General features: G+C 34.5%; 3 protein-coding genes across 6 annotated transcripts; 2 read left to right on the plus strand and 1 right to left on the minus strand.

Annotated features, from left to right (window-relative positions):
* The first annotated feature begins 4,030 nt into the window (after nucleotides 1-4,030).
* LOC122308959 (probable nucleoredoxin 1) lies at nucleotides 4,031-6,601 on the plus strand. The gene is made up of 4 exons (XM_043122244.1): nucleotides 4,031-4,200; nucleotides 4,532-5,011; nucleotides 5,104-5,583; nucleotides 5,696-6,601. Exons 1-4 carry the CDS (start codon nucleotides 4,105-4,107, stop codon nucleotides 6,332-6,334), a joined length of 1,695 nt encoding a protein of 564 aa, XP_042978178.1. The 5' UTR covers nucleotides 4,031-4,104; the 3' UTR covers nucleotides 6,335-6,601.
* Nucleotides 6,602-7,576: 975 nt separating this feature from the next.
* On the plus strand, nucleotides 7,577-10,737 carry LOC122308961. Of its 4 annotated transcripts, none has more exons than XM_043122247.1 (6): nucleotides 7,577-7,880; nucleotides 8,278-8,416; nucleotides 8,501-8,668; nucleotides 9,110-9,232; nucleotides 9,446-9,589; nucleotides 10,147-10,737. In XM_043122247.1, exons 2-6 carry the CDS (start codon nucleotides 8,282-8,284, stop codon nucleotides 10,600-10,602), a joined length of 1,026 nt encoding a protein of 341 aa, XP_042978181.1. In that variant the 5' UTR covers nucleotides 7,577-7,880; nucleotides 8,278-8,281; the 3' UTR covers nucleotides 10,603-10,737. The 4 variants fall into 4 exon arrangements, with proteins under 4 accessions (XP_042978181.1, XP_042978183.1, XP_042978180.1 ...); XM_043122246.1 differs by having other exon boundaries at nucleotides 7,580-7,800; XM_043122248.1 differs by lacking the exon at nucleotides 7,577-7,880 and adding an exon at nucleotides 7,890-7,908.
* Nucleotides 10,738-11,748: 1,011 nt separating this feature from the next.
* On the minus strand, nucleotides 11,749-18,539 carry LOC122308960 (pantothenate kinase 1-like). Its single transcript, XM_043122245.1, has 10 exons — nucleotides 18,177-18,539; nucleotides 17,538-17,741; nucleotides 16,668-16,714; nucleotides 16,305-16,421; nucleotides 15,800-15,919; nucleotides 15,591-15,685; nucleotides 15,417-15,510; nucleotides 14,316-14,447; nucleotides 12,703-12,815; nucleotides 11,749-12,313 (listed from the first exon to the last, which is right to left on the minus strand). The coding sequence occupies exons 1-10, from the start codon at nucleotides 18,268-18,270 to the stop codon at nucleotides 12,157-12,159; spliced, it is 1,173 nt and encodes a 390-aa protein (XP_042978179.1). The 5' UTR covers nucleotides 18,271-18,539; the 3' UTR covers nucleotides 11,749-12,156.
* Between the last annotated feature and the right edge of the window lie 3,064 nt (nucleotides 18,540-21,603).

Raw genomic sequence — 21,603 nt, forward strand, 5'->3', positions numbered from 1 at the left:
GATTTCACCTACTTCTTCACTATGCTTTTCTCATCCAGCTAATTTAATTTAAATCTCTTTTGTCTATTAGCAAATCTCTAATTCATCCAAAAGCCTCTTTCGATAGTCAATTGGAATTGACTCTTGGTTATCAATACACACAAGAATATGCAAATTCAATAATCAAGAATGCAATAAGACCAATGATTTAATTACTACATAGGTTCATACAAGTCTTTCGATCTCTATACTTACCTATGCTGAAATATCCAAGATCTACCTTATGATTCCCTCTTTCGATAGCAAATCACAAGATTACTTATCATCTAATCAATGACCAGTTAATTAGAAGCAATAAATTCAGAATAAATCAGATAAACAAAGAGAGAATTGCATTAAATTAGCATAGACAATCAAGCATAGTTCAGAAATAGGTTACATCGTTTTCCTAGAATGAAGAAAATTTAGCTCATGCTAGAAATGGAATTCAACATAAACGAATTCACCATAATTGTTCTGAGAAGATGGGAAGAAAATAAACACTGAAAAATCCTCCTTGCAGCCGCAACTCGTCGTCAAAAGCTCAAGGGAACGATTCAACGCTTTTCTCCCATTCGTGCTTGTGTATGATTCCAACGTATGTGCAATAATTGGAATTCCCTCTCCAAAAACAGATGATTTGAATCCCTCTAGCTATGTTTTTCTCTCCCAAGAAGTGTTCTCCAGTCAAAACTCGCGGCCCTAGAGTGAAAAATTGCTTTTATATGGTGTGACGGCGGAAAACCTAAAATCTGTCAAAATACGATGTTCGCTCGAGCGGGGTGTCGAGCGCACATCGAGCGTTCGACTCTGTCTGATTTCGCTCGAGCATCTTGTCGAGCGCACGTCGAGCGTTCGACTCTGCCTGATTTCGCTCGAGCGGCCAATGTCTCCGCTTGAGCAATCTTTGTTTTTTAGCAATCCGCTCGAGCTCCCTGTCGAGCGGCAGTCGAGCGTTTAAATCTGCCTGAATTCGCTCGAGCGGCCAAAAGCCTCCGCTCGAGCGAACTTGTAAAATCTGCAAAATGAAATTTTGCAAGTCATCAGAATGCCAAGGTCGTGGTGGGGAGGGCTAAGGTCATGGTGGGGAAGGTTGAGGTAGTGAATGGCTGGGTTGGTGGTTGTGGTGTTTGGCTTTGATGGTTGTCATTGAAGACGAAGGGCTCAATTTCAGGAGGGCTTTGAGGGTTGGGGGGGAATGACTGAGGGTTGAGAGACGAGAGATGTTGCCAAGAAACCGGTTCAGTATTTTAGTGAACCCGATCTATGCATCATATGTGCAATGGATTCATTCAAATAGTGGCTATTCCGAAGAAATTTTGTTCATGGTAGTTACCTGCTCTGTCCGATATGGCTTTGAAGTATCTTATCTGTAGTGTATGTATTATAATATGAATTTGGGTGTGCTATTTTGTGTCGTAGAGATCTATCATAATAAAATATCGTTTGACGCAAAATTAAGTAAGTTGTAGATGCTATATAGTTTTGTGCCTCGAGTTGCTGCTCTAAAAAAGGAAGTAGGTAACAGTCACACGTGAGACCTATTGAGAATTCAAATGAAAGAAAATTTTTGTGAAAGATGTTTTATATTGTGAAAGTTGATTTTATTTTTGTTTTTTAATGAAAAATTTAGGTAAGATGTTTGGATTGAGACTAAGAAAATGTTGTTTTTTCTTTTATGAATGACCCAGAAAATTTTTATAATTTAAATTGAATAGTTTTAGTAGCAGTAAATGGATCATGCAATGAATGTACAACAGGCTGAAATTGTCTCTTGCCTCTTTTTTTTTTTTTATTTTTTGAGTAGTGCTACACCCACGAGTGAAGCCCGACGTGGGTCCCGAGGAGGTAAAATTATTATTATTATTTTTATATCATTTGATTTTGATTTTGATTTATAATTTTTTTATATCTTTAAATATTGTTTTAAAAAAATTCATAATGTTATTAAAAAACAGATTTTTAATTTTTTTTATAAACTGAATTCATTCATAAATGAAAAAGTATTTGAAATATAAAGAAAGGTAGTAAAAAAAAGCACGTCATAACCAATATATAAAGAGACATATTACACAACAGTCTCATACCCAACATATTAATATTTTTAAAATGTAAAATAAAAAAAAAATAAAAAATTAAAATCATATTTTTTTAATAGTGTGAAAAAGTATGGACTTTTTCTATAATTATATATGTTCAAAGTCGTTTCACAGGCTACATGTAAAGAAGTGGAACAACGTGTTAAAATAGTGAAAAGTCATTTCAATATTCCTTAAAAGAAAAGAAAAGGAAAACAAAAAATAAAAAATAAAAAGAAATAAAGCCATTGCATGATTGGAATTTGAGACTTGGAATCTTGGACTACCCGGGAGTTTTCTTATTTTTTATTGAATTTGTTTTTTCTTTTATCCAAAACATGTAAAAGGACAGGAAACATTCCTCCGTATGAATTGTAAAACGGTTATATTTCATTTTATCTCATCTTAATATTTAAATATTATAAATATAAATATTTATTAATTTTAAATATTTAATTTTTTTATTTAATCATTTCAAATTTTTTAATTTTTAAATAAAATAAAAAAAAATCAACTTTTTTAAATTTTAAAATAAAAGTTATATTCTAATAATATTTTAACTTTATAATATTTTTATTTAACTTTTTTTTCTCTTTTTTCAAAAATCTATAAAAATTTTAACTCAAATCGTTTTACTATTATTAACAAATTATTTAATTACTATTTAAAAATTCCTTATTTAATCTTATCTCATTCCAATATCTAAACAAAACCTTATAGTATAGAGATTATTCCGCTCAACAGGTTAATCACATAAATTATATTAGAATTGAAGCGTGTTTTTATAATATATTTCTTGTTTTTATATGATAATAAGGTTTTTAATTCAACCCATATTTTTGTGGAGGACGTTGTGCGCAGTTTTGGAGGCTAATCTTACATTATGTCTTGAATTGAGTAATAAATAATAATATTTTATAGATTTTATTAAAATGAGTTTAAATATTTTTTTTAAATTGAGATGAATTTAATTTTTTTAAAATTGAAATATATAAAATAGGTTGAGATAAATTTAATTTTTTTTATAGAAAATTAAAAAAATAATATGTCTCATCAATAATTGATTTAAAATAAGTTAAAATGAGTTGTATTTAGTTCAACAATTTAGCTTTAACATCTCCTACATCAATTGAGAAGATAAACCATAAGAGATTATATAAAAATAAATTTATAAATTGACGTAATTTTATAAAATATATTATATCAATTTTATAATAAAATTATAGAAAATGTTGTGGTTCCTGCTTGGGAGATCCCACTAGAGTTTATCGCTTCATTTTTTTATAGTCTTTTTTCTTAGTGGTTAAGAAAATATTATTTAATAATATTATAAATTTTTTTATTTTTAAAAATATTTAAAAGTATTTAAAAAATTATGTAAAAAAAATTAGAAAATGCCTAACCGGAGCCCCAGCGGTGGATAGCATGTCCCTAAAATATTTTTATAATCTAATGTCCAATAAAAATAAAAAAAATAAAAAAAGAATTCAATTTATAAATTTATTTTAATAAAATAATCTTTACCGATAAGTCACAATAGAAAAGTCTCCTAGCTAGGTTCCTTAGCCTCGAAGAGTCAGCCTCACGTGGTCTTGAGTCACCCTTGACAAATGAGATTTTTTCTTTTTTCTTTTTTTTTTTGGGATAAGAGACAAGTGAGAATTAAGAGAATAAGGCCCGTTTGGTTACACAGATGAGATGAGATGAGATGTTTTAAATAGTAATAAATAAAATATTGTTATAATATAATTTTTGAATATTAATTTTGTATTGAGATTTAAAAAAGTTAGATTGTTTATTATATTTTATATTGGGATTTAAAAAAAGTGTAATGATGAGTTGAGATGAGATGAGATGAGATTTTTGATTTTGGCTAAACAAACAAGGCCTAAATATTTTAGACACGGATGATGCTTCTTCCTGGCCTATATAGTGCTCAAAACGAAGTTAAATGTTTCAAACCAGCAGAAAAGTAAAGCAAATACTCACAGATTGAGAGACGAAAGGCATGGCTAACGTTGAAGTTGACTGCGATTCTCATGATCTGATTTCGCTTCTTTCCTTCGAGGAGAGGGATTTTCTCGTCCGCAACAATGGGGACCAGGTAATATAAAACATGATCACCTCTCAGACAACATAAGTATGATTCTCGTAAATATGTTATCCTGATTTCATTATTTTGATTGTTTGGCAAGCAAAAAGTATAGTAGAACATATTTTATGACTGTTATCTCGCAGATGCCAGATTATGATATCCTTTCATAGCATAGAAAGAAGTAGAACTGTAGAATGTTTAACATTTCAAATTATAGAAAAAACCCCAGTTGATCAGATGATTTTTCTACTAACTTCACCTACTTCATATGGAAAATTTTCCTTTTTAATCATATTGGTCTTTGATTTTTTTTTTTTTTTTTCCTCTCTCCCTTTCATAGCTTAAGATCAGTAATTTGTCCGGAAAGACTGTGGGGTTGTATTTCTCTGGCTCATGGTGCGGTCCGTGTTGCCATTTTACCCCAACGTTAGTGGAAGTTTACGAAGAGTTGTTGCCCAAAGGTGACTTTGAAGTAGTCTTCATTTCTTCTGATAGAAATGATGAATCATTCAACGGCTACTTCGCCAAAATGCCTTGGCTTGCTGTTCCATTCACTGACTCGGAGACTAGGAAACGCCTTAAGAGCTTGTTCAAAGTGAGGGGCATCCCTCACCTTGTCATCCTTGATGCCAATGGGAAAGTCTTGACGAATGATGGAGTCAGAATCGTCAGGGAATATGGAATGGATGGTTATCCGTTTACTTCGGAAAAAATTCAGTTTTTGAAAGATGAAGAGGAGGCGGTTAAGAAGAATCAGTCCTTGAGTTCTGTTTTGATTTCTGGCTCCCGCGATTATTTGGAGTCAAATGATGGAAACAAGGTACCCCTTTGGCCAAGTACATTGATATCTTTGCTCTGTTCTAGCTGTGTGAATGGCAATAATTACTAGTTGTTAATGCTATTTGTTGACAGATCGCTGTACCTGAGCTTGAAGGCAAAACAGTTGGCCTGTACTTTTCGATACAAGTTCATGGGGCTTGCCTTGAATTTACCCCGAAACTTATTGAGGTTTATAAGAAACTCAAGGAGAGAGGTGAAAATTTTGAGATTGTGTTGATACCTCTGGACTATGAAGATGAACACTTCAAAGAAGGGTTCAAAACAATGCCATGGTTGGCAGTGCCCTTCAAGGACAAGACCTGCGAAAAGCTTCCTCGTTATTTTGAGTTGAAAACCCTTCCCACAGTGGTTATAATTGGGCCAGATGGGAAGACTGTACACCCAAATGTGGCTGAGCTCATTGAGGAACATGGTATTGAAGCCTACCCTTTTACACCAGATAAGGTTGCTGAGCTTGCTGAGATTGAGAAGGCCAGATCTGAATCACAGACACTGGAATCAGTTTTGGTTCTGGGGGAAAGTGACTTTGTGATAGACAAAAGTGGTTCCAAGGTACGCTTCTTGTTAATTTTAACTTGCAAGAGTTTCTGATGGTTGCTAAATCAGGGGAGTTATTGTAAAATTGAATTATTGCAAATTAATGTTCTGTTCATTCCCTTATTAGGTCCCGGTGTCTGAACTAGTTGGGAAGAACATTCTACTATATTTCTCAGCTCACTGGTGCCCGCCATGTCGTGCATTCATGCCTAAGCTGATAGAAGTGTACCATGAGATAAAGGCAAAGGACAAAGCCTTTGAAATTATATTCATCTCCAGCGATCGTGATCAGTCCTCATTTGATGAATTCTTTGGAGGCATGCCCTGGTTAGCCCTCCCATTTGGTGATGAGAGGAAGAAGTTCCTGTCACGCAAATTCAAAATTCAGGGCATTCCTGCTGCTGTTGTAATCGGCCAAAGTGGCAGGCTGGTCACCAAGGAAGCACGGCAGCTCATAACAGCTTATGGTGCAGATGCATATCCATTCACCGAAGACCGTTTGAAGCATTTTGAGGAAATGGCGAAGGGGTGGCCTGAGAAACTGAAACATGAGCTGCATTCGAAGCACGAACTTACTAAAACTCGTCGGAACTCATATTGTTGCGATGGCTGTGGGCAGATGGGAAGTGGGTTTTCTTTTTACTGTAAGGAGTGTGACTTTGATCTCCATCCCAAGTGCGCTTTGAAGAAGGATGAAGAAACAAAGGATGGGGAGAAAGCAAAGGATGGAGTGATTTGTGATGGAGAAGTGTGCCGTAAAGCTTGAGAAGACATCCATATTACAGAATATGTTTGTGGCTTAATAGCATAATTGGGTTGCTTACTTATGTTGTATCCTCTATAAATGATGCAGGCTATGCAATCGTGTTGTCTTGTGTAAAATAATTGCATGATGGTTGTGTTGTGGAAGTGAAATGTGAGTGTCATATCATGTCCTCAAACTGTTGTGTATGAAGACATTATGTGGTAAGGCTTAAACTCCTATTATGATAAAAGTATAATAAGAGCAAACATGTCCATCGAGTTTGTGTGATTTGGAGCTCTATCTTAGTTCAGATATTAGTCTTGATAACTTCATCGTGGAGTCTTTTTTACTTTCGGATTCCTTCCCCAAGGCAGGGTAAAATGTCCACATTGTCCAAGACTCCAATTACAAAAGCACCTAAAAATGTGTATTTTCAATGGTTGGCTCGTATCAAGGTTATTACTGAACTTTTATCTATTTTTTATTGGCAAACGAGGTTTAGGGATCAAATCTATTTGCAACAAAGACTACATCAGATAATTCGCTGTAAGCACTACCATCAAGATTTGCAGCAAATTCAATAATTTTGATTCGACTAGACACAATGTCCAGCATGAATCATTCAAGATTATAATAAAAGAAACACATAACTAAGATGGACACACACGATACGATGTGTTCGTATGCGTACTAGACTCGAATCATTTTCTGGTTGGATGTTAAAAGTATTTTAAAATATTTGTAAATAGTAATGAAATAGTTTGTCATTACAGTTTGTAAATAATAGTGAAATAGCATGATAATAAAGATAAGCCCAAAATAAATTAATAAAAATGATGTAAGTATAGACTAACAAAAGGCAAAACTTTTTTTACTATCTAAAACTTTTTGGCTAATTGCAAAATTAGAATGAGTTTTTGCAATTCAAGGTTCTAGCTTTTAAATTCTGCAAAATTAATACTTGAACTTCAAAAAACTCTGGCAAGTGCATATGTCAATTTTATTAAAGAAATTAACGATAGGTCACGGCTCAATCTATGATCCGTTAACACATGATATCAATATTTTTGTCAATTAATCACGTCGTTAATTTTGTAAAAGTAAAATTAACTGGATACTGAATTATAAAAATCTCGAAGTTCTTGTAAAGGTAAAATTGAGGTGTCTAATTGCACAAACAAAAAAATTATAAGTTTATATTAGGGAATCAAAGTGGACAGATTCCGTTACGGAGCGGGTTTTTTATTACAATAATATCACATTCGAAGCTGATCCAAGTTGACCCAAGATTCAAGTTTCAACTTGGAGGGTATTTCACGGCTAGTCCCTTCCTCCTTGTTGGCACTATATGGGATCCTATGGTCCACAACATCTGTTTGAGGGCTACCGACGATTACAACAGTTTCCATATCCCTTTGCACATCTGGGATCAGCTTCGTTAGAGCCTACAGTGGAACGGGATATTCTTGTAATAAAAAACCCGCTCCGTAAGTGAATCTGTTCAATCTGATTCCCTGCTAAAGATTAGTCAGTATTCAGTTATTCTGGATTCTCTTGCCTTTTCTGGGTCATTCTCTGCTGCTGATTATCTCTTAGTTATGTGTTTCTTTTATTGTAATCTTGAATGATTCATGCTGGATATTGTGTTGTTGAACTAAATTCTTAAATTTGCTGCAAACCTTGATGGGTAATGCTTACTGCGGATTATCTGACTCCTATGAAGTCCTGTTGCAGCTTTGTCTTTGATGCTCGGGCATTGGGGGATGTAAAAATTATGGTGAATGGATGGTTGCTTCTTATAATTATGTGTGTTTGATTGCTGTCTAAACTGTAATTAAGTAGAACATATCCACGTTTCAGGGTTATGAGTTTATGATCAAGATTAACCTGTCTTTAATTCTAATTGTGTATGGTTGTCAAAAAATGTGACATTGATACCTAACATTTTGCAAACGACTCTGTAGTTTAATGGGTGAGACAGAGGTTTCGAAAACAACTGTAGGAGTCCACCAGAACAAGGGAAATGGACCCTTCAAGGCATTTGATTCGGCATTTTCTTCACTTTTTGTTCAGCTCCCTCACACGCTTCAGAATTGTCTCATGGTTGGTCATCTCATTTGAGCCTAAATTGGATTACCGATTGTTAATTTTAGTGTAAGCTATAAAAAAACTCTCCTTTTTGGTCAGTCTCGTTTCCAAAGGTTAGCAAAGGATATGGAAGGAGTAAAATTGGGGACCCCTGCTTTAAGAAAGGAGAAAGGATCATCTACTCCTTGGGAAGTTGATCTGGAAAAGCAGATGCTAGCATGGAGTGAAAATCCATCATGGGTTGATGATCAACCTCCAAAAATAAAGGTGAGAAAAATTTAAGCAGGAAAAAAATGTTCTGTACCAACTCAGTTTACTCAGGAATTGTGACAATACACCTAAAAAAAAAAGAGTTGTGACATTACTCTAGTTTGAGATCTGCGTTTGAAAATTTCTCAACAGTCAACTTCTAACACAACTAATCTTGTCACTGCACTTTCACATATTCTTATGCCAGTAAATAAATCCAGTTCGACATGAAGCATGCAGGACGAAAATCTGATAATCACTTTTAGATCGGTATTAGTTGCCTCATAAAAACACCGGCTGGGTAGAAAAGAATGTTGAAACAGAAACTGGAGTATTTTACCAATGTTCAACCTGTTGCATCTCTAGCTTGGATATGCATGTGGAGTTGATAGCTTCTCTGGGTCCCCATACTGAGTTCAATGAAATTCAGTATATATATTCTAATATCACTCTTGGCAGGTCAGCGTACCAAAAGGTTCTCTTTGCAACCTCAATGTAAAAGTTAATATTGGGCTGCCTCCAGATGCAGTATATAATATTGTGACAGACCCTGATAATAAGAGGGTTTTCAAGAATATTAAGGTAAGTGGTATGTTTGATACACTATTTCTTTCATATTCTACCAGTGACCTATCGCAAGGAAGTCTAATATGGTGCAGTTGAACATTCTTTTTACTTATGATAATGTCTTCAATATATAGTGGGCTTTCTATCTCACGATTTCTCACACTTATTGTACAATTATTTTCCTAATTTAAAAGGCTCACCTTCTCATAGAGATTCTAATTTCGTTAGGAAGTAATATCCAGAAAGGTTTTGGTTGATGAAGGTCTGAGGCAGGTGGTAGAATTGGAGCAAGCAGCCTTATGGAGATTTCTTTGGTGGTCAGGAACCATATCGGTTCATGTTTTAGTAGATCAAAACAGAGAAGATCACTCGGTAAGGAATCGCTGTTATTATTGTTGTTGCTCTTGTGTTTGTGTTGGGGAAGGTGGTGTTGGGATAGGAAGTTGCACTGCATGGGGTGCGACTTGGCCTTTTGTTTTATAAAATGGGTCATCTTAGACGCTGTGGAGCTACGGAAGGTTTTATTGTGATTGCATTTAGTACTTGGAAAATTCATGCTCACGGCACCACAAATGAATCCATTGTAGAAAATGGATTTCTCTTCAGTACAAAGAAAACAGACTGTTTCTGGAGTTTGTTTTGATGGAAACATTCTAAAAGTCCCCTACCAAAAGTTATTGGAAGGAAACTAATCAATGCTTGTGTGCATCTTTATACTCAAGTTGTTTTCTGGAAAATGCGCTTGTTATACTTAACTGATCTCACATTCATCTAATTTGTCTGTACATAACAGTAGTAAATTTCCATCATGTTAATATGTACTATGTAGTACCTTGTTTATCAGCATTTAGAAAAATGGCTGATTTTGCAAGCTCTATCGCATGATGCAATTGCATATGCGATGCAAAAAATCCCCTTTTGGCTGTCAGATGAAGTTCAAGCAAGTGAAGACAGGGTTTATGAAAAAGTTCGAAGGGTGCTGGACAGTAGATCCTGTGTTTGTTGATGAAAAAATCTGCTTCCCCCTTAAGCCAAAGACATGGAAAGATTATTTTGCATGTACTGGAGGGAAAGGAAGGGTTGGCTCAAAAGTGAGCTTGGAGCAACTGATACAACCGGCCCTTGTTCCACCACCACCCATCTCCTGGTATCTCAGGGGAATAACCTCCAGGACAACAGAGATGCTGATAAACGATCTGCTTGCTGAAGCTGCCAGAATTAGGGGAGATTTTTGTCCCGAAAAATCTGGTAAAGAGCTTGAAACATCCAAGGAAAAGTTTGATGAATGCCTAGCCCATAATAATATGTGTGATATCAAAGAAAGATGGGCACTGCATAGAAGAAATGCAAAGCAAGGTCAGAGAAGGCTTCTGACTGCCAATTGATCAATTTGTGTTTAATTTCTCGTTATCAACTTATCTACATACATTGTTGCTGTAATTGATATCTGAGTTGTCTAGCAATGATTGATAATAACATATATCCGTCGAAACTATCAGAAGGTTCGTTGTGTTGTTTCATTTGTGTTATCAATTAGAACTAGAGATGGCGGTTTTTTTTTTTTTTTTTTTTTTTTTTTTTTGTGGTTTTCTGGAGAAGTTAACAAACAGAGATGCTCTTGTCATGGTAAAACATAACTCTGAACAAATGGAATCCGAACTGAACTTGATACTGATACATAATTCGAACACCCAATATGATTCTAATAGTTCCTGAACTGTTTGGCAACTGTCCCAGCAAGAGAATTTAATTTGAAGTTTGAAATATAATATGCTGCTACTTTGCTAGCTCTATAAGATTTTAATGCCATTTCAAATAGACTCTGGATATTCCCAAAATTCTTAGCCACTTTTGTTATCATTATTAACTTCCCGAGTGTTCTTTTTGTCTTTCGTTTCGAGTGTTCTCCTAACCTCTGTCAATGCACAAACCATATAGCTTTCGAGACAATATTTATACGATAATATCTTATTTGAGTCGCTTCAAACCTTCATAACAAGCAACTTATTAATGCATGTCGAAAATGGATCCCCTAGAGTCTTAGGAAAATCCAAGATTTAGATTCCAAAGAGAGATCTATACGTAGATCCAACATCATGTATGGACTAGAACCGGCATTGTGTCACCCTCTCCGAAATCTCGGACCAAGTTTTCCCAAGAATTATTACTAAATAAAAAAGCCTCTTTTGTTTTCGCAAATGTGATAAGTTGAAATAAAAGTTTAAAGTTAAATAAAATATTGTTATAATATATTTTTTAAACATTATTTTTATTTTGAAATTTGAAAAAATTTGAATTGTTTATTTTATTTTGTATGAAAATTTAATAAAGTTATAATGATAATTAAATAAGCTGAGATGGAGATGGTATAAAAACAAACGAGGCAGAAAATATGCAATTTGTATGGTACACTAGGTTATCCATCTATCTTGAGAAACTTTTGTGGTTAAGGAACCCATTGTGCTAGCAATCTAGCATGGTCTATCATGTTATCGAACATGGAGTCTTGGAGACAACTGAGACTCGAGTTCTAGGATCCAGAGAGTAAACGATTTTTACTTTATTAAACAACAGAAGTTACGAGTCATATAATCCTACAAAACCTAGACAGAGATACATCAGCAATCAGGGAAAGTAATCTTGTTCAATTATGGCTGCTACTCTCTCTCTCTCTCTCTCTCTCTCTCTCTCTCTCTCTCCCATCAATTTTCTTGTTCGGATACCTTTTCCTACAATACGGTTTTGCTATGTTACACATTGCACAAGTTTCACCCTATGACTTGCTGAGAGTGCATACAGGCAACCAAGCATTGCCTGGTGAGCATATCCCGTTTCTAAGCTAGATAGAGGAAACCTTTCCAAATTCTAAGATGTAAAGACACTACTACACTCTATACTTTCATTCTCAATCATTTCCAATTCTCGTTTAGTGGGCAAGATCAGATATCTCCTGCAGGGGAAGCAGTGAATGGGAATTGCTGAATTAACTGGAGCATCAAGTCATCAAGGCCACGCTTTCCATAGCTCCTGAACGCACCCGATGCTCCAAGAAATCCTTCATGCCGCAAGAACATTGCTTTAGCCTCGCCTTTAGACCTGAAAGGATAAAATAGAAATGGCTTTTTTAAATATTTAAAGCCTCTAAAAATATGGAAATAATAGAAATAGGAAAACAATCAAGGCGGGGAACTTCGTAACCTTACTTGGAAGAACAATCATTGTCATGTTTTGATCAAAAAACTTTTTTTTTCACTCTATTTTTTCTGGGCAACATTTTACGAAATCTCTTTCCTTCCTTTATGTAAGAACATAATAGTGCCTAAAATTGCTATGATACAAAGAATGGAATCGTTTATTTCCAAGAGTTGAGCACTAAGTGTCATTTTTTTGGGTGCCCTGATTGGAGGAATTTCAGGATTTTTTTTTTTAACATGGAAGATCTATATGTGAGGTATGACCAATAAAACAAATAGTGTCATGCTTACCAGAAATGAACTGCAACAGCTATTGTGTCCATGGTATAAGCATGACCCCGAATGAAAAATCCTCCAAAAAATATACGCTTGAGCCCAAATCTGAGTGCATTTAAGTAAGAGATCTGACGGTAAAAGGGCAAAATGAAATAATATCAGAAACGCTATGACAGTTATTATATGTTTGCTGACTGTATATTAAATTAGGGAGGAGTTAAATAAAACAACAACAAAAAAGAGACAATAATTTATCAATTTCTTTTGGACAAAGATGTATACTGGATTACAGATTGCATTTTAAGGGATGCCTAGCAAATGGAAAAAAACTGTTACTAAGTTCTTTGCATCTCCAGGAATGGCAAACGAGATATCAACTTGCTTATGCTTCCAACCCTCAATTCTCGTACAAACCCCTTACGATGGGGCAGACCCCATTACAATTTAAAAGAAAATAAAAAATGAAACTGAGGACACCGGCCTGCTTCAAAAAAATTTCAGACTGACTGCTATTTGTGAAGGCAAGCACAAATAAATTGAAATTCTGAACCTAAACTACACCTATCTAGTGGTAAATAAAATGAAAGGTAAATGCCTAATGTGTTGAGTACAGCAAGGATACTGGATTAGTAAAAATGATTTTAAGATTTCTTCCCATATGATTTGCTACATGGTCATATATCATAACCTGAATCCAAGGTTTGAACCTTGCCAGTAAAAGGGACATGAGAGAAGTTTGAAAGTTGGCAAAATACTAGGGGATACTGTAAGAACATGAAACTAGGAGATGAAAGAACTGATGCCAGGTGATATTCGTCCCATTACATGCTCATACACCCAGAAATTTTGACAAAGACAATCTGGTCTCTACTTTTTCATCACGTGCTACATAATAAGCTGTAACTTGCTAATCCAGAGAGAGAGAGAGAGAGAGGTACGCTGTAAGATACTATTGTTCAGTATGTAGAAGAAATCTTCAAAATTGAATGATTGCTAAGCATAAAGAAAATAAATCAAATGGAGAAATCATAAAAATAATAAGCAAGAAAGAACTGTTTAAACATGGGACAAAATGCTAATATTCTGACGAAGGTATTCTATTGGAAAAATGAGAGAATTTCAATGTTTGCGAAGGATATATAAAACATAAACTGCTCTACCTTACTAGACCAGTATTAATTTTAAGTAGCTAATTTGAATGGATTGTTCCTTACTGCATACGTGACTTCAAGAGTTTAGCTATTCACTCTGACTACAAGCAAGACGTTGCATGTAAGCAAGAAATACATTATCTAAGAATTAGGAGATTTGTGATGAAAATATATTTCTACAGAAAATCTTGGCTGGTTTGGTATTATAGTTGGCTCAAAGCTTCTGCAACAGATGAAAAGAACTTACTGGCCAGGAGTGATGGCCAACTGCTGCCTAGGAGGATGGATCGGGACAGCTTAACAAATATAATATATAGAGAAAAGTCTGGTGTTGGTCCAAAAGGGTCTCCAAACTCTTAACACAACATAAAGGTAATTCATAAATCTTTGTTTTCCAGTAAAAGCAAAGACATATCACTACTTCACAATGAATATTCAATTTATGGCAAACAAGAAATCTGTCCTGCTATGACTGACCTGCCCAATATTATTTGAAATCATTCTTAACAGGGACCGGGCAATATCTTCTGGTCTGTAATCTGCAAGTTCTTTACTATCAGAAATTGCTTTGCCAAAGCTAGAAGCGATAGTTGTTGAAGAAAGACCAATCTGTTAGCATTGGGAAGAAAAGGGGATAAAGACTGTTAACAATCATAACACGGAAAATTAAATCAGGCTTCAAATCAAATTATTCAAATACAAAAACTAGCAGGCTCTTGCAACCTAAACTATAGCAACGACCTGCCTAGGGGTGTAAATCGGTCGGTCCGGTCCGGTTAGGGAGTGTGATGGAACGGTCTATCATTTTCCCAGACCGAACACCCATAGGGACCAGACTAGACCAGTAGCAATTGGTCCAGTCCGTTCGGTTCGGCCCAATTATTTTATTATTTTGTTTCATATTATTTTAAATAAATTTAAAAAAAATTATTTGAATTACTAAAATTAAAATTATGTGAATTATGTAACTAACTCATTAAAAAAATATTTAACTATAATTATATTTATGATGTTGATAGTTACTACTTACTAACCTAGACTTTACTCTTTAGTATGTATAATTATTAATAATGTGATACATTTTATATATGGTTAATGAATATCAAATAATTTCATTGTACATAAATGATTCATGCTTGCTTGCAACTTAGGTATTTAAAAAAAAATACGTAATTACTTTAATTAAGTGTAAATCGTAGGCTATGTATGAATGTATGATGTATTAAATATTTACATATAATGACATAAATTATCACATGATTTATGATTTATTATTAATTGATAGCATATATTATTTTATATTTTATATGGTCAATAGTAATAAATTAGATGAAAAATACATCATTAACTTATATAATTACTATATAAAAATAATTTATTAAATTATTAAAAATATTTTTAAAATATATATAGGTGTTTAGTCTGGTCCGGTCCAAAATTTATAGACCCTAGGACCAAAATGGACTGGACCAGACCGAATTTCTTCAATCCACAATTTGTGGGACTGAGACTGACTGGTCTCAACTTCAGTCCGGACCGAACTCCTTACATCCCTAGACCTGCCTATCAAGAATTCACCTTTGAATAGTCCATTCCACCATAGATGTCCCCCACGAGCATGTCTATCACTCTATTATTTCCCTTATGGCTTAATTCCAGCAACTCGTCAAAACTGAGACAGGAAAACATTTCAATGATTTAAAAGCTATATAATAAGAAAATCATCATATAATAAGCAAAGATATCAATTACCTCTTGCTGTTTGTTAAGAGCCTTCCCAAACCCCAAAATGTTCCACCACCAACATTTGTTCCACTCACTCTCTCAAACTTCCCATCTCCATCCACCTATATAAACAGAAAACAGAAATTTACAAGGATATGGTTACAAATCATTAGATCAAATAATTTAAGTACATAAAACTAATCCAGCTACCAGAGCAAGTAACATGGCCAGAATACCTTGAGCATGCTGACACCAGACCCAATATTAACAAGGAGGTAGGGGTACAAATCATTATGGTCAATTTGTACAAATTCCTTCTGTCCATCCATGTATGTAAACGCTTCTTGATGGATTCCCTACCCAAAAAAAAAAAAAAGTTCCAGTTGAAGCTTTCAGCCAAGACATTGGCAGGGCAAACAAGAAAATAGATAAGATAAACTACCTGGTTTAAAACATGATCAAGAGAGTTTTCATATTGATAACAGTTTTAAACTTATCACAATACAAATGTTTCTTCACCTCTTCACCTCCTCCAAACAATTACTAGTTTGATTGATGCAAAAAATTGTGTGCAAGCGTCTATTTGAGGACTTGCTAAGAAGAATAATAGTATTCAAAGTAAATAGAAGGCAAGAGACTAAGTACTAGATGAGAGGACTTCACTTTTAAAAGAGAGAAAATAAGTAGCACATACGAAATTTCTTACGTGGTATAAGGGTCCCACCTTAAGTAAAATATTACCTTAAGTAAAAAATTAGCTCCGGCAACAAGACAGTCCATTTCGTCCTCCTTGTCAAGACAAATGCCAAGCTTCTCTTCGAAGAGATCTGCATACTTGTATGCCCCACCACCTGTGGCCTTCACAGAGACAGCCAGTAATTAATAAGTTTGCCTACTTCAGAAGTGTATACCATAAAACCAAGGTTCTCATGAAATTCAATCCATATTGACCCATTTTTTGTTTTGCATAAGAATTACTTGTGCTGTTTTGCATGTACATAACATAAAGATATGCAACTCCCATCTAGATTAATTAGGAGAAAAAGATAAACTAATTTGAGCCAACTACTTCAAAACAATAGCATTTAAAAGAATGATTTTTACCTTAATTACGGTCTTGTCAATTGGAGAAGACTGGAGATGCTGGCATCCTATATTCATTTTCAAATTTAACCAGAATAAACAGAAGTAGGAGAAACATCGTAAGATTAAAAGATCGGGATGCTTAAGAAAATAGGTTTGCATAAAATGAATGAGTACTTAACACAACTATTTCTAAGAAAAGCATGGACTATTATAATCTGCTCCACCTTAAGTAAAACTTCAAATGAAAAATGCAGGTAATACTCCGTCCTTTTAGGAATATATATAAAAACTGATGTGAAAGCAACCTGTGGCAATTAAGCACGTTGAATCTATGGTGAACAGAGCAGGTTCAGCTTTCTAAAATTGCTTCAGCCAATCAAAGATAAGCTCGGGTTTATCTGCCAATCCTGATCAGAACTTGGGTCAAGTAGATTAGACCATGACCAGCTTAGGTAGCTTCAAGGAATTTCCAAAGAAACTTGTCCAGAGTTTACAATGTAAAGCCAGTGACAAACAAGAAAGAATCATATAAGCTATAGTGCCTATTGTAATTAGTATGCTGCCTCAGTAAATTTGGATTGTGATATATTGACATGCATTTAATGATGCATGAGGACGATTCATCAACTTAGGTTGTCCACGAACAAGCTTGAGCTCATCAAGCAAACATATACAAAACAAGCTTGGAAAGGTTATTACAAACTTTCTGAGTCAGACTCGAACTCAGGTCAAGCTCGATACTCAGCCCAGCTAACGTTGAACATTCCCATGATTAGTTCGGAATGCTTGTTTTTAGTTTCCATTATTAATTCACACTCTTCTTTCAACATGGTTTCAAATGTACTATAAGCTCCGCCACAGTGCAATAATAGGTACGAGCACACATACCACCAAGATGAAGCTGATTCTTCTGTATAAACTCTAAGCAATCATTTATCTTGGTCGTTTCGAACTTGGCAAAATGAAGCCTTCCTTTAAGAGCCGGATATTTCTTATTACCATTATAAACACTGAGACTCTCCGTAGCTGACCTCCCCGTCTCATCATCAACATCGTCATATGTTGAAAAATACACCAACTTAATGAGAGATCCTGCCCACAAAAACCCAATGTTATTTCCATAAAAAGAAAAATTGCATTTCCTTAATCGTCGATGTTTTCTGGCACAAAAGAAATACTTCAGAAAGAACTAGACAGATGGAAATAATCCATTTTAAAGACGAAAATACAGACGAACCCATAAATCGCCGTAACAAGCAAGAAGCAGATAACAAACGCGGTAACAGGGACGAAATTCAGAGCCAAATGAGACTAGGGTGAATCAACGTACCATGTAACAAAAAACTGATTCAAGGAATTGAAAGATACATATTGAAAACTATGGCATGTGGACCAAGCGTAAAAAATTCTTCAAGTACAAAAACAATCACAAGGCAGAACAACGGATTCATGGGAATTGAATAGAGATTCAGAGACCCAAAACAAAAGAACATAAAATTCGGGACGGGGAGGCAGCTGGAGAATCACCTCCGATATCCAGAGCCAAATGGGAAATTTGACCGCTGGGTTGGTGAGGCTTCGAATTCCCCGGCGTTCCAACCTCTCCAACACCAAGATCCATTTTCCTCGCTCTCGACTCTGAAGCCGCTGCCGGGTTGGTTTGGCTCCGTAACGCTAGACTTCTACACAGGCAACGTTATAAAAACAACGGTTAGGAATGGTGGGATCCTATTCTCATTCGCATGGGCTGCTTGCAAAGTTCAATCTGATAAGTCATTGACATTTTTTCCTGCTTTCCCCCTTTGTTTTGACTTTCCGGAGTAGTTAATACAGTGATGTGAAAAAGAGTGCCAGCCTCCGCGTAGCTGTTTGATGATGCGGAACGCAGTATCAAACAAGTGGAGAGTCGCGACAAGAACTTGAGAATCTGAACAGGTCCTTTTAACGTTCTTGATGCGAATGAAGAGTTTTCCGTTAATTTGAGACAACCATATCAATAGTACCTAGTCGTCCCCAAAAAAATAAAGCGACACAAATTTGTAAAAAGCACCTTCATCTATGGCAGTTTGTGGTTTAAAACTTCAGCCATAATTCTCCTACTATTTAGATATTAAGAATTTAAGAGAATATTTGGATAATGAAATAACGTCATAATTCTATAAATGATAGTAAAATAATATTTAAATAATAATAAAATTGTTTGAATTAATATATTTAATTAAATTTAAAAAAAAGAAAAAAATATTATTAAGTTAAAATATTATTAGAATAAATATTTTTAATATTATTTTTATTTTAAAATTTAAAAAAATTATATTATTTTTTATATTTTATTTAAAAGTTTAAAAAATCATAACGATCAAATAAAAATATTAATGATTTATTATTAAATATTTATGTTTGAGTCATGTTTTGAAAAGAAATTTTTAAAATAGATGACTTTTTACTTTCCAAACAAGCTTAAAAAATAATATAACTTCTACCGTCCGTAGAGTGCCGAGCCTTCTTAAGGGCGGTTCTCAAATTCTTAGTTTATGCCGGGCTAGAAAACCACTCTAGATATTCAAGCCACCTACGGCGTCACTCGAGTGATCGACCTACTCCAACAACTTTTCTTTTTGAGAAATATTTTTTGCAGTCGGCAGATGCAGTCGACGTGCAGTCGGCTGTAAAAAAAAAATTAATACGGGACCTACATGAAAAAAAAAATTATTTTTATAATTTTTTATAATTCATATAGGTCCCCTTGAATATAAAAAATTTTTTTATAATTTTTTTTTTATTCATTCCGTACAGCCGACTGCATGTGGCGACTGTATGTAGCAAAGCTGTTTCTTTTTATGGTGGATGGATCATGTGATAGATAAGTGGATAGTTGTACTTATATATTTAGAATTTTTAATTTTTTAATGCATTTCATTAGGTGTACTTTTTAATTTTTATTCTATAGTAAAATCTTCACGTGTGGATGTTTTTTTGGAGGGTAAAAATAACTTGAATCACTATATGTCCTAATTGAAAGATAAATTCCTAGGAAGGAAAAAAAGTAGCAATTCTGTTTTCATTTCCCCCATCCCCCTTCCAAAAAAATTAATGATAATAAAATCTATTGGTTGTGCCGCATGGTAAAAGGTTCAACCACTACCATGTTAAGAGTGGAAAAGGGCTAGAAGTGTAACTTTCCTCTCTAGGTGTGACTATAAGGGTTTCCACTCGATGCGGCATATTCAATTTGAGCAATAGCTACTGACCTCGGGTGTAGCAGTCTATCACTACTGTGATGCTCCCAAATTCCGTTTGGGATTGGACGGACATTTGAAGCGTCGAGACATGCAACACAAGGTTACCTGCCCCCATTCATGACATATAAGATGCAATGTTCCTAACATGCATATAACATTATGCAATATTCGCAACGGATAAATTATTTCTTTAGCAATACTATGCACCAAATTGAAAATATCCCAAATGCTTAAAACATACTTGATATATAAAGACCCATTGAACAACTAAGATCATAACACTAGTCCAAAATGATTATGATCCAAAAAGTACTGGATATGCAACTTCATCGTACAAGTAGTAATTTACGTTAACTATTATATTAACATTGACGTTGCATCGTTGCTCAGTCAACTGTGTCTAGTTGGTCAGCTCCTGATTCTCCTTCAGGTCTTGTAACAAGATCTACCATTCGGGGGGAATGGTAGTTGGGACTGCCACAGTGAGATTTGATTACAAATCTCAGCAAGTTAACAAAAAACTTCCACACAGGCTAATGATGCATGGATGACAGTAAAAGCATAAATGCATAATCAAATTCATAAGTAATTAAAGCATAACTTGACATACAACATAGCATAATTGACATAACTTAAATTGAAACATGAACTGAACTTGACTTGACATGAACTTGATCTGAAACTTGACTTATCATGAACTTGTTCTGAAATTTGACTTAACATGAAAAATACATGCTCCATAGTTGTTGTGGCCCCATGTATTTTACACAAACTTGACTTAACATGAAAAATACATATTCCACAGTTGTTGTGGCCCCATGTATTATACGAAAACTTATTCTTTAACTACTTAAATACATACTCCACAGTTGTTGCGGCCCCATGTATTCTACGTGTCACAATTGCTGTGTCTCACGTAATGTATGCGTCACAATTGCTGTGACCCCATACATAAGTAATCAAGATAAAACGTGACTGGAATACGAAAAGACTGAAGCCCTGACGTAACATAACCTGACTTGAACATAACTTGAAATACATGACCAACTTGAGATACAAACATTTCGTAACATGGCATAACATATAATAGACAACATATTTAACATGACATACTTGCAACAGTGAATATTATATGACTTGACATATATGTAATAGATGACATACTTAGCATGACGTACTTGTAATGTACAGTAATACATAACAGAATATATTATGTAACAGATAAAAATTGATGACAGAATAAATTCTGTATAATAGACAATTACGTGACAACTTGACATAGCATGACATATATGATAACACACATACATACACTGTAGTTCCTTTACTTAGCACATACACAGTAGACTGCTAGTAAGTTAAAAGCTAACTTACCTCGATCTCTGCGTTTCTTATAAAACCTCAAGCGCGATCACGAGGAACTGTAATTAGTGATTCTAAAAGTTAGCATTAAATCACTAATAACTTGAAATATAGAAAATACTAACTTAAAGGGTAAAATTTCCATTTTACTCTTTACATGTAGGAAAATGACCGTTTTACCCATAACTTAAGGATTTTGCATGCTAACTCCAAAAGTCACCAAAATTTACATGCCTCGTGTAAATTTTATCCTCAACTCAAATATCAATTTAGAGAAATTTAAAACTAATCACAACTATTAAAACTCCATAGGGCCGAAATTCTCATATGCTATTTCCATTGATTTTTTG

Source organism: Carya illinoinensis, chromosome 5 (assembly GCF_018687715.1).
Source record: "Carya illinoinensis cultivar Pawnee chromosome 5, C.illinoinensisPawnee_v1, whole genome shotgun sequence".
NCBI classification, from domain to species: domain Eukaryota; kingdom Viridiplantae; phylum Streptophyta; class Magnoliopsida; order Fagales; family Juglandaceae; genus Carya; species Carya illinoinensis.

Coding starts and splice junctions, on each gene's coding strand:
- LOC122308959 (XM_043122244.1), top strand. CDS start 4,105: ATGGCTAACGTTGAAGTTGACTGCGATTCTCATGATCTGATTTCGCTT. Junction 5,012..5,103: donor AGTCAAATGATGGAAACAAG/GTACCCCTTTGG, acceptor ATTTGTTGACAG/ATCGCTGTACCTGAGCTTGA. Junction 5,584..5,695: donor TAGACAAAAGTGGTTCCAAG/GTACGCTTCTTG, acceptor TTCCCTTATTAG/GTCCCGGTGTCTGAACTAGT.
- LOC122308961 (XM_043122247.1), top strand. CDS start 8,282: ATGGGTGAGACAGAGGTTTCGAAAACAACTGTAGGAGTCCACCAGAAC. Junction 8,417..8,500: donor CGCTTCAGAATTGTCTCATG/GTTGGTCATCTC, acceptor CTTTTTGGTCAG/TCTCGTTTCCAAAGGTTAGC. Junction 9,233..9,445: donor GGGTTTTCAAGAATATTAAG/GTAAGTGGTATG, acceptor TAATTTCGTTAG/GAAGTAATATCCAGAAAGGT.
- LOC122308960 (XM_043122245.1), bottom strand. CDS start 18,270: ATGGATCTTGGTGTTGGAGAGGTTGGAACGCCGGGGAATTCGAAGCCT. Junction 16,715..17,537: donor GAATCAGCTTCATCTTGGTG/GTATGTGTGCTC, acceptor AAATGAATATAG/GATGCCAGCATCTCCAGTCT. Junction 14,448..15,416: donor GTGGAATGGACTATTCAAAG/GTGAATTCTTGA, acceptor CAATGCTAACAG/ATTGGTCTTTCTTCAACAAC.